The sequence below is a fragment of the Sander lucioperca genome, chromosome 12, assembly GCF_008315115.2.
Source record: "Sander lucioperca isolate FBNREF2018 chromosome 12, SLUC_FBN_1.2, whole genome shotgun sequence".
In the NCBI taxonomy this organism is placed as follows: domain Eukaryota; kingdom Metazoa; phylum Chordata; class Actinopteri; order Perciformes; family Percidae; genus Sander; species Sander lucioperca.
Genome location: NC_050184.1, coordinates 5,694,804 through 5,707,153, shown reverse-complemented (window position 1 = coordinate 5,707,153; position 12,350 = coordinate 5,694,804). Strand labels below are relative to the sequence as shown.

General features: G+C 42.1%; 1 protein-coding gene across 1 annotated transcript; it reads right to left on the bottom strand.

Moving 5' to 3' along the window:
* Positions 1 to 3,276: 3,276 nt before the first annotated feature.
* Positions 3,277 to 11,712, bottom strand: gpr61 (G protein-coupled receptor 61). Its single transcript, XM_031286877.2, has 2 exons — positions 10,913 to 11,712; positions 3,277 to 6,984 (listed from the first exon to the last, which is right to left on the bottom strand). The coding sequence occupies exon 2, from the start codon at positions 6,730 to 6,732 to the stop codon at positions 5,326 to 5,328; it is 1,407 nt and encodes a 468-aa protein (XP_031142737.2). The 5' UTR covers positions 6,733 to 6,984; positions 10,913 to 11,712; the 3' UTR covers positions 3,277 to 5,325.
* Between the last annotated feature and the right edge of the window lie 638 nt (positions 11,713 to 12,350).

Genomic DNA, 12,350 nt, shown 5'->3' with positions numbered 1-12,350 from the left:
CCATACCTCACTTTTTGAACCACTATATAGTAGCCCTATGTCTTTATTTATTACTTTATGTCTGTAACAATAATCTCCATCTTTGCTCCTTTTTCTCCAATCTCCTGCTCCTCCTGCCAAACAAACCGATCAGCGCTGTCATCAGCAGGTTACCGAGGCAACAGCTGATTTGTCAGGATTTTAAAAGTAGGCCCTAAGTGAGAAATTCATGTGATTGAGTTCTCTGATCTAGTGAGGGAGACCTTTCATTGCCTCTATACTCGTTACTCACAGATAGGCTTGTTTTCTTGGTCTGGGAGCTTCAAACCCATTTGTGACCTCTTAGATGATCCCAGCTCTCTTTTTAGGCGTTTAGTTTATAAGAAACACACCCAACTCATCCATTGAATCAAGGGAGTAACTTTGGGTCAACTTTGGGGGGGTTGAGATCTCCACCTATCTTGCGAGGCCGTTTGCTTCATCATTGAACAAATTCTAAACGGGGGTTCTTGGGGTTTCCCCCCCCCAAAGAAATTTTGAGCATCAAACACTTCATTTCCTGCATTGTGGGGAATTTTTCTGCAACAATTTGGGTCGGCATCTTACAGACATGTACTCGAGGTCAGTGGAACAGTGTTTATCTATAATTGTACTGTTATTACACCTGTTCTCATGCACGTACATACAGAGCCCCCCTCCTCTGCGCTTACAGTCCTCAGTCCTGTCCCAGTGGAGCAGTGCGGCCTGTTAGCTGCATGCTAGCATCGGGTATCCCCGGGTGAAGCCGGGTTTCAGTGATAATGAAAACATAGCGATTTCCAGCAAGTTGTGATTCTAAGTTGTCCGTTTTATGCACCAGGGATCTGGCATTGGAGAGATACAGGATCGGTAGAGGTGGCTTGTGTGCTAGCTAGAGCCCGGCGGTCTCGCTATGTCATCTAGGATGTTGCGCGTATAATGAAAGACACTCGAAATAGATATCTGGTGCCGATGTCCAAAAGGTTCTGTTCTCTAAAGCAATTTGTGATTCTCGCGAAATTTAGCGGGGCGCCACCTCCTAAACTTGCATTGCTGGTTTTCTCAGCGGAGTCCTTCCCCTGCTTTGCTATTGGGATGATTCGCCCTGCTACGAGTTTGTTTACCATCGAAATAACTTCGAAGCTGTTATATTAAGGTACAAATCTTGCATAGTGTGCCTTTAATTATGTAAAGGGAAATATTATTCTCCTGTGTTGTTCAAAACTTTCAGATTCAAAACCACACATGTTTTGGGATGTTTTTTAAACAGTTAATATTTTTCATTCATCATTATGATAAGATGGGCAGTTTTGATTATTACGCCTATGCACTGAATGACTGTGCTCTGCACCCAGTGGCCCCCAGAATGACATGATGGTAGCATCTGTCCTTGAGCACTCTCACTGGGCGTGTCGAATCCCATCACAAAGGTCAGGCTGTTTGAACTGTTTCTCTGCGCTGCGGGAGCTGCCCTTCATGGCTCAACATGAAAGCTATGAGTCACTCTGTCCGATGGGGAGCAGCACAGGAGAGGTTTAGAAGATTAGGATAATAAGAAAATAGAGTACGAGCTGCAGGGTGGATGGTGGAATCTTTGTTTGGATTTTTCTGGTGAAATATCAACTGAAACTACATGCCAAAACTGAATATATAGCATAACCTAGAAATATTGATTTACAAACGATTCATTTCTTATGCACAATCCACATCTAAATAATCTTGAATCCCTTCCTATTTCCTCAATTTCTATGTCTATTATTCTGCTTTTTGCATCATCAGATTTAAGATTTATATTTGAAATCATTAAAGCTGTGGGAGGCAGAATTTAACAAAAAAAACCTTTTAAAAACTCAAAGTAGAGTGAGTAGGCCTACTCCTCCTGCAGTTCCTCCGTTTCCTTCTCTGTCCAGCCCCTCCTCCTCCTCTCACACCGCTTCTGTCGTGTCCTTGTTCGGATGGCAGCTGTAAGCGGTGCCACGGCTTCGGCCTCTGCTCGTAGCAGGCTGCTGCCATCCAACTGAGGAGACGCCATAGGCAGTGTGAGAGGAAACGTAAACAGGCCAAACCAGCTGGTGTTCATGCTAGGCAAAAGGCTAACCCCAGCAGACCAGCTCTCCCGACTGTTTTCACAGTAAATGTCCACTCCCTGGTCAATACACTGGACTACATTTTTACAAAAGGGATGTGTGCACGCACAGCTGCATTTGTTGAACAGCCAATAGGAATCCTCTCTCTCTATGAAATGACCTGAGATTGGCCAAAGTCTTCCGTCACAGGCCACATTTTCTTAAGCGAGGAGGTGCAGAAGTCTAGTCTTCTCTCAGACCACTTGAATTACCATATGCTATAAGATTATTATGGAGATTTTGCCCAACAACGCCGAAAATAAAGTGCCTACCACAACTTTAAGGGATAATTTCTTTGATTCACCGATCAGTGCACTTATTGAAAAGACTGAAAGTCCACAATGTTTTGTGCATTTAGTTGGGGTAATTATATGTAGAACCTGAAGTTGTAGAGGTGGTCAGTGCCTATGGGTGTTAGTTCAGTTATCGAGAATCGCTACAACACGCACGCACGCACGCACGCACACACACACACACACACACACACACACACACACACACACACACACACACACACACACACACACAGAAGGCAGGAGAGAAAGAGATGATTGATGGGCTTGATCATATGATAGATGCGGTTATTGATCTGAAAATGTTCGATACAGTAACTACGACGGCAACAACAACAACCACAACACTCACGTTAATCTTCTTGCTGTCTTTAATGATTTCAACTGATGGGTAAACAAAACACAGGGAAATCTTAACAAGGGAAAAACAAACCCTAATAATTAAGAATCCGTCTTTTCAGCAAAAAAAAAAGATACAAAATAAAATGAACATATTGATATTGATGATTTACAGTGAAAAAAACTGTAGCTGACAATGTCCATGAATTTTCGTGAAACTGGGATTGTTGTTATGTCATTTGCTTCATAGCAGCTTACTTCTCCTCATAATCAACAGATGGTGGCAGAGATACAGTTTGGCATTTAATCAGATTGGTCAGGGCAATTTTGCTGCTACGGTAACTGAAATCCTGCTGAATAAATGGTGGATTCAATCACCTTAAGGGGCGTAAGGTGATTCTGTAATAACTCCAGACTGTGTGAAATATCACTAAATGTATTACAACATTTTACCATAAAGAGGAGATGATCAATAATGCTCAGTGAGATAGATCTCAGATTATCTAATTAATTAATTTATTTTTATTTATTATTTCAGGACAATGCACATTGATGAACATGTACAGCAGTACACATAAAAATGCCAGATTGTAGCCCGGGGGCTAATTTCCATCTGTAGTCCACTAAAGAGATTAAACCTTTGTTTCTGCACGCTGGTGGGATCAATAAAGGTAGTTTTATGTTATTTTGTTGCATACAATTGTATATCAATAATTCTTATAATAATGTATTTTTGTAGTTTTAATATTACTAATAAAAAATTGATATATGAAAATTGAGGATTATGGCAGTGATTTCGTCTCACAATACTGAACCATCATGTTGACACAAAAGAAACATTTTTAAACAAGATGACATGACGACTCCATCTGAAAAACAGTCAGCAACAAAGTCATATAGCAAGAAAATTAAGAACAGTGTGTATCCTCCTGACAAAGGGGCCTTTTTTTGTTATGACTCCCAGCTAAATATGAACCTCCCTGCACGCCTTGTGTTGGGTGTCTTGTGATCATGCCAACAGTCCGGTATGAAGCAGTCCAAAATAGATGAAGGCAGCAAGAAAGAGCAAGTATTAAAAGAGACAAACATGTGTTTAGTAAGAGATTTGTGCCCTGTAATTTTCTTTGGAACATTTGTCACTGCTTGTGTGACTTGTGCAAACTGTTTGTATTCCACCTGAGATCAGAGAAAGTATCACCAGAGTCTTCCATGTTTCGCTAAATGAGGCCAAAGGCAAAGCTTGCCATGTCTGCATTGTCTCACCTGTGTGCTGCTGTGTAGCCACAACAAGCCTGGTTGTTTTGAGCACAAACACAAGCGCGCTCACACTGCTCTCGTGTTTACCTGTAAACAGCACAGACATCACGGGGTAACGGGGACTGCTCGGTCGCGATGTCTGAATCTGTCCACATCCAGCCTTGTTTCAACAAACAGTTTAACTGCGCTGTTAGCAGATGTTTTTAAAAAGCTTAAATACTTAACAGCATCACTGTCACACAAATTAAACCAGTCACAATGTTCTTTGAGTAGAAGGGGTTGAAATCACGAGTCTACCAATTTGAGATGATTTTGGTGAGGAGGTGATAGCTGTGAAATAATCCTGTTCAATACAATGAACATTTCAAACAGAATGGCTCTGAATATTCACTCCTTTCTAATAAGAAAACATTTTTTTTTGCATTAATTCCTTGGTGTTATGAGAACCTGTGCAAGTGGAAAAAATACACTTTGATGGAACCAGGATCCTAAACAAACGACAGCTACAATAACTTACAACTCTTTCTTTTACCTCTTCCTCATTTTCTTACGTTTTTCTTCCAACAGGCAGTTCAACAAAATAACACTTTGTTGGAGATGAACTAGAGGTGCAGCGGGTGGTTTTTATGGTTAGATCATAAGTTATATCAATAATAAAAGATTCCACAGGATAAAATGCAAATGGAAGTACAGTATGTTTGATGTGTTATGACTAATTTCATACTGTACATTATATTCTGATGGAGAACCCAACTTTTAATGACGAATGAATCAAGGAATGCATTCCAAAACTCACATTTATCTGAGCATTTGTCTCAAAATGTTCATTTAATGGCTCTTGTTGTTTTCCATAAAGTTTGAAAACTGTGTCCCACCTCTGCTCTCACAGAGTTTCAGCACTTCTTTATGTTGATGTGATGTTTGTCACATTGCTGACCCGTAATTAACACAACAAGGGTTTAGTGTCCATCTGCTGTAGTGGGAACTTAGCTTTAACATTCCACAGAAAAACAGCCTGTGACTCTGTGGCTCTCAAAACATGTAATGCTCCATGACTGTTGGGGATACGAGTGAGATGATGCACAAAATATATATTTGACTTTGTCTTTCTCTGAAACACAACTTAAATTCTTCAAAAATGTCACCATGTTTTGCAGTTCACTGTATTTTGATCTTTAAAGTACTGTTGTAGCACGAACAACAGATGTATTCGTTCAACAAATCTTAGAAAATATGAGTAAAACTAAGTATATTTATTGGATTATATGTAGATGGCAAAAGAGACAGTACATGAGAGGCAGCTACAGCTCTGGTTATGTTTTGCAGTAGTTCTCTGATACATGTAGCTTATTGTTCAACTGTTGCCGCTGTATGAACTCTGAGGTTTCCTCAAGGATCTGCCCTGGGATGTGGAAGTCAGCTGGCGTGTTCTGCTGAACAGCTGATTCCTGAAGGCCCTCAGTCTCTGGCTCCTCTGGGCTGGCTCTGCTATGAGAGTTGCAGGGCTCCAGATTGCATCCAGTGCCCTGAAGGAACTGCAAAAAGTTCTCCTCAATAGAGGCCTCGTGGCTCGGCAGCTGCTCCCCTTCGCTGGGCCCGGCCCGCTTGAAGAGGCAAGCCAGGTGTCGGCCCAGCTCCTCGCGAATCTGCCGGTTCAGGCAGCCATAGAAGAAGGGATTGGAGGTGAAGCAGAAATAGCCAATCCATGTGACCACATCCTCCAACTGGGCCAGAGAGGTGGGAGAGGTAGACACTAAAGCCGAGTAGAGATGAAAGGAGAAATATGGCAGCCAGCAGCAGAGGAACTGTCCTCCCACTGCCACCAGGACCACCGCAGCCTTCCCACCGCTGAAGGTCCTCTGAGGGGTGGTGCGGGCACCAGTTCCACCAAGGCTGGCCGCCATAGTGGAGTGGCTGCTGATGGACTCGGACCGTTGTTGCGGTGTGTCCATCCAAGTGGGAAGCAGACCGTGCTGCATGGCTGCTACCCGTGCCACCATGAACATGTTGCAGTAGACCACCAGAATGATAAGCACGGGGCACAGAAAATAGATAAATGTAAAGAACACAATGAAAAGCAGCCGTGTGGTTCGGCCTCCCATCCAGTGGAGGGAGCAGTGTCTCTGACCGTGAATGAGGACCGAAGGAGTCCCCACGCCCTGGTTCCCCTGGAGCAGCCATCCCAGGAGAGGCAGCACTGACATGACAATGGCTTTAATCCAGATTCCCACTAGTACCATCACCACCACCCCAACTGTCATCTTCACCTCATGACGCATGGGGTGGACGATATAGTAGTAGCGCTCCACGTTGATAGCACAGATGGTGAGGATGGCAGCGCTCACTAGACACACACTCAAGCAGAGGTAGCTCCGACACAGCGCCTCGTCCACAAGGATTCGGTCTGACAGCATCCCCAGAGGCATCAACACCAGCGCTGCCAGCAGGTCCACCAGACACAGGTGGAAAATGAAGGCAAACTTGCGCAGCTGCTGAGTTTTAGTGATGACAATCATCACAGCCAAGTTTCCCACCACTGCCAATACATCGATGATGAGCATAGCACACAGCGCCAAGGACTGGTTCAGATCCACCCCACCTCGGATGCTTGCAACGGGCGGGGTCACGTTAGAGATATTTGGGTGCAGTGAGGCTGGAAATATGGGGAGGCCGGAGAAAGAAATGTTCCAGGAGGGGTTCGGTGTGACAGGGCGCTCCATGAGAGGATGGAATAAGGAGGAGAGAGTCCGCTAAATTTCACGGGCCCATCACCCATCCTCCCCTGTCATAGGGTGTCACTGAGAAGCTCAGGCGGTGGTGTCTGGCATGGCAGCTGGAACTGTAGAGGCCCTGACACCTGGTAGACTTTAGCCTGGAGCTCTGCAGACGATCACAGGAGTTTTCACGCAATTCCTTGTAACTTTAAGTGAAGCCGTCCTTCTCTCTCCAAAATGACCTTCAGTTGGAAAGATCTGAAACAAAAGAGAAAGGTTTTATGTTAATTTTCACAACATGGCATGATGCGTTCATGAAATATAACAGTGTATAATATATGTAGGTCCCTAAATGATGAAAAACAACATCTAAAATTACATTTTTCTTTTAAATATTATATAGCCAAAACATTGATGAAATATTAGGTAGTAGGTTGTAGTCTGGAAATATGACAACTTGAACGATTTGTCATCCCAAAAAACACACGCTCAGCAGACTAAAGAGAAAATCCCTAAAAACCATCAATCTAATCTGTTGCAAATACTGACAGTATACTCTTCTTTTCTTAGTCCATCCACCCATAAAAAGCAATTCAAAAAATCAAAGCAGACTTAGATTAATTCTAAAGCAATCTACTATTTGTCCAAATGGCATTTAAAATGCAGTCCTTTGCAAAAACATGGCATTATTTCTGTTGCTGTGATGCTGTGAGCTGTCGTGTTGCTCTTCTGCCATAGCTGTAAAACCGTCAGACTTGATGCAGTCTGCACTCACTTGTAGCCTGGGTCATAATTTACTCCATATTTGACATCTGCACCCTCAGATGTGTTGTTTTCAGGGCAGCCGGTGCCTCAGGGAGAAGCTAAAAGCGCAGAGTGGACCATATGTCCCTCTTAACAGAGTCAAGAAGCAAACTGGATGAGCGAATGAACTGTGAAACTCTGCATTACAGAGCTCCATGCTGTCTGAAGTGATGGGAGTAGAAGATCAATAAACACTTTTCATATTACAATCATGACATGAAAAAATTAAATGTTAAGCTTCCTATGATGTTCTCATTTAGAGAATACATTTTGGAAGACTGAATACTCTTCTGAATAAAACCTATGCAGCTTCATTAAATTATAATCAAAAATTCATGTAAATGGTGGCAGAGCACCTTCAAGTGTTTGTGTGGCCAATGGTTTAGTCATGGAGAGGCCCTGTGCTGTGTTTACTGTCATAACCTTACCTGGACACAACACACTGTAAAAGCTGTGGAACGTGCAAGGCTTTGGTACATTTCCATATGCTGCACACCTGCATGTGCACTTTTTCCATATCACAAGTATAACAGACTTCATCCCTGCCTGTTGTTTTCCTGCCCATGTACGCACATTGAGCACGACAATCACCTGGCAGATGCAGGCATACTATAGGTGGCCTTTACTGAATAGGTCAAAGGGTTATAGTCACCTTCAGCCCAATAAAATAACCAATAAACAACATCTCAGCTATGCTGTCAACAACTGTGAAGCGGCCCTCTGGAGATTCTTCATCTAATCAGCATTGATTGTTTTATTGCTCTCTGGTGTCCGGGGTAATTTTGTTGCTCTAAGGACTACCAAAATTTAAATTCTTCCTCCAAGTCAGTTATTACCACAACTCTGTTAAGTGAAATGTTCTAGTCCCTCAAAGGGCCTTTTATTACCTGCAAAAATGCCATTATAAAGGATACAAACTGAAAAGAATGTGCCTGTTACTTGTTTAAAATGTAGTGTTTTAAAGTTGATTTTATCAAGTCGAAACTACACAAACAGAAATATTTAAATAATAAAAGGAAAAACTAGGGACTAAGTGGCTCACATGCAGCACATCCTCCCATTTAATGTAATCAAACCAATGAGAGAAGTACAATTTAGAATCAAACTCTGCCCGAGAAGATCCAATTTTTTTTAAACAAAGCTAGAATTTAAGGTTGCGGCAAAATCTCTCCGGCTGCCGGCTGGTAGCCATATGACCCAATAATATGCACATGACACGGTGTTTACTGCGAGGAAAAAACTAGCCTGTTGTTTTCTTTCACTCCTCAGCAGCAACATGCAAGTCACAACCAGGGGCCTGTTTCACAAAAGCAGAATTTATAAATCCAGGATAACTGATAAAGCGAGGCTTGACCTAGTCTAATCTGTGCATCCTGGCTTGGTGCGTTTCACGAAGGGCCAAGCCAGGCTGAGGAGGAGCGACTAGGTTGAGCCAGGATGAAGTAATTCAGATAGATGCGCGTCCACGGCTTTCCTCAAAAGACCGCGAGGTCGATCACAGATTTACTGATGCCAAAATGGAGAATACGCATTGTACATACTTTATACAGAGTGAGCAGCAGTTTCTTGTGGAAATATGATGACGTGAAACACATTGTTTGTATAAAAAGAAAAGAAACACGGCCGCTGTAATGAAACAGCGAGAGAAAGCGTAGCAGACGATCGCGGACCGACTGAATATATACATTAACTGACCACTGCTCTGAATTGAAACCGTCATAATCATTCCATTCAAAGATTAGGCTACTAATCATTTGCACAAATTAACAGTTGTACTCTTTGCCTTAAAAGTAAGCAAAAGATAATGTTACTCAGGAAATTTACCACGAAGATCAATTTTCTACAACGCTAGAGTATGATGCATAAATATCTCTTCGTTCTGTTCCTCCCTCTCCCTCATGGGCTAAAATATACATTTCCTAAGTCATATTAACTTCCACTGCTCGCGTTTAATGCAAAGTGTACAACTGTTCGTTTTTGCAGATGACAGTGCCTCATTGAATGGTTTCAGTTAAGAGCAGTAGTTCGTAAATGTATATTTTTAGATCATCATTCAGTCTGTCCGCTATTATCTGCCGCGCTTTTTCTCGCGTTTTTTTATTTTTTATTTTTTTTATAGAGGACGAGTTTCCTTCTCTACATATTATATGCCTTGCTCCCTTGTATATATGGACATAGAAAATAAAGACACTGAAGAAATTGGACTCTAAAATCTAGAAACTATAAAGATAATTAAGTGAGAAATTCCATGCACACTGTAAACATGAATGGAACAGAGTATATTCATCAGTTATTTCCCCCCCAGCAAAATATAAGGTCAAAAACCATTGAGGTGTCCTCCCCCTGTTGTTACATGAATGTACAGTAGCCTACATCACTAGATAGTTACTGGTCCAGTGAACTAAGACTATAATTTGGGAGGATTGTACAATTAGGACATGTTCTTTAAATTGTACAATCCTCTCAAATTATAGTCCCAGTTTACTGGACAACACAATTTGTGTGCTAAGAATGCCAAATACAGTGCACATGGCAGCGGAACAAACATGATCGTTATTGTTAAAGAATTAAAAAAAAATGAATCAACTCAAATAATTCAAGGTGCATTGGTCAACTATAGAAATGTAAAACATTGTATGTATTGCCCTTAGTAACAAAATTTAAAACACATTTGAAATTTTATCAGCATTTTCTAATTATCTCAACAACTGTCATAATATTTTCATCAAACTAACAATATGAACAGCAGTCGTCATACAGCAATATAACTGTCACATGAATAATTATTAAAACAAATAATGGTCACAACTTTAAATAATAACAGTACTTAAAGGAACAGCTATATGCACCTGTTGTATTTTAATCCAGGCTGATAACAATAGGGTAAAACCACTGCTGGGTGATCAGAAAAGGCTCCAGGATTAAATAAATCCTGGCTGTTAGCCTGGTTGGGACCAGGCTAGCTGCACAGAATAAATCTCCATGGTGATTTATGTGCCTCCACTTTCGTGAAACCGAGTCAAGGCTTAAATCATCCAGGATAACTGATAAATCCCGGCTTAATCCCTTATCTTGGTTTTGTGAAACAGGCCCCAGGAGTTTAAATTAACATACACCTGTGTCCTTTAACATTGATACACAAACATAATGTGAGGTGTGATATGATGAAATAAAACACTGGCTCTAGTATCGTCCTCTCAAATCAGATTTTACTCTTGACCCACTTTTCCAGCAACTTCCATATTTAAACACACACACACACACACACACACACACACACACACACACACACACACACACACACACAAACATCTCCCCCACACACTCCGCTAACAGGACAGGTATGTGTGGAGATGTGTGTGATGATAAGTCAGTAACATACCTCAGTCTGGAGAGGGGTGCTTCCTCCTCTGCAGGTTCACAGTCTACAGAAGGAGAGCCGACCTGTTTAGCTTTCTCTCCCCCACACACAGCAAACACACACTGACACACCACATCACAGAGAGAGAGAGGAGAGGGGCGCTGCTGTGTCTCCTCCTCACCTGGCCCCTTTCATCTCGTCATCAACTCACACCCAACCAAGCTGACCGTCCCCCTCCCCATTCCTCCAGACACACACACCTCCCTCCTCTCAGCTGTCTTCTAGCCAGGTCTTCGATTCAGGTGGGAGAGCAGGAGCAGAAGGGAGAGATGGCACAAAACAAAATGAGGAGAGGGCTCCTTTCTTCCAGCCTATAATGCACAAAGATTGGACACACACTTTCATACACACATGTACTGTCACCGGCACGCGCCCAGGGCAACTGCAGAGCCGTGCAGAGCAGACAGGCAGGCGGCGGGTGGGCAGGCAGCACCCAGCCTCCCTGCTCTCCACTGGGTCTTAGTGTCTCACTACCTCTGGGCTCCTCATGAAGGGATGGCTCTGCTTTTCTACCCTTCCAACTAATCTTACATCAGGTCCCACTGACAGGCGTAGAAGTTGCCAACAGCTTGGAGAGAAAATCACCTTTATCCTCTGGATCAGCATTTCTCTGATTCTCTGTCTCCTTGTGCTCAGCTCCCCAAGATCTCCCTTCATGCACAATCTGGCAAAAGCCCTCTCACAAGGCTGCATTGTTGATTCGCAGAGAGAAAAAGAATCCCAGTGGTTAATGTTAATGAGCTGAGATTAACATTTACAAAAGCCCGGCCTACACAACATACATATTACACTTCCTGAACTATTCCCTGCCCTGATGAATGACTTTGTTTACCAGTGTGAGAAGTACAGTATGATCCATATATATATGTATATATATATAAGCATAGTACAGTTGTTTAATCAAGCAAAAGTAGCAAATGGTTGTGTTTTATATTATTTTGCAGGATATCTTAAATTTTTGGACTGTTAGTTGGACAAAACAAGGCTGAATGTTACCTTGGTTTTAAAGAACTTGTTTTTTGGAAAAATGATCCATCGATAATGGAAAAAAATGTTAGTTGGAGTCCTTGACAAGGGTCATAAAAACATCAGATAATAAAGCTTTACAATCTTCAATGGAACTGAAAGAATCAAGCTTGAGAGCTGTTTTATATATGTAACTACTTCCAACAAACAACACAGTGGAATGCAAAACAAAAACAAGATAGACAGACCAAAACTGTGTAGGCTGAAGCTGTACAGCTCATTATGCCTACTCTTCTTACAATGCACAACCTAGTTGGCATCAAAAGTAATATCAGACAAAAATATCTCAGGTTAAGTAATGTTTGGATCGATCTCAGCCCCAGAGATATAATTGGAGATATGAGGCAGTTTGGGAGCTTTTACAGTAGAACTT

What these genes read in the sequence shown, in the direction of transcription:
- gpr61 (XM_031286877.2), bottom strand. Translation starts at nt 6,732, where the DNA reads ATGGAGCGCCCTGTCACACCGAACCCCTCCTGGAACATTTCTTTCTCC.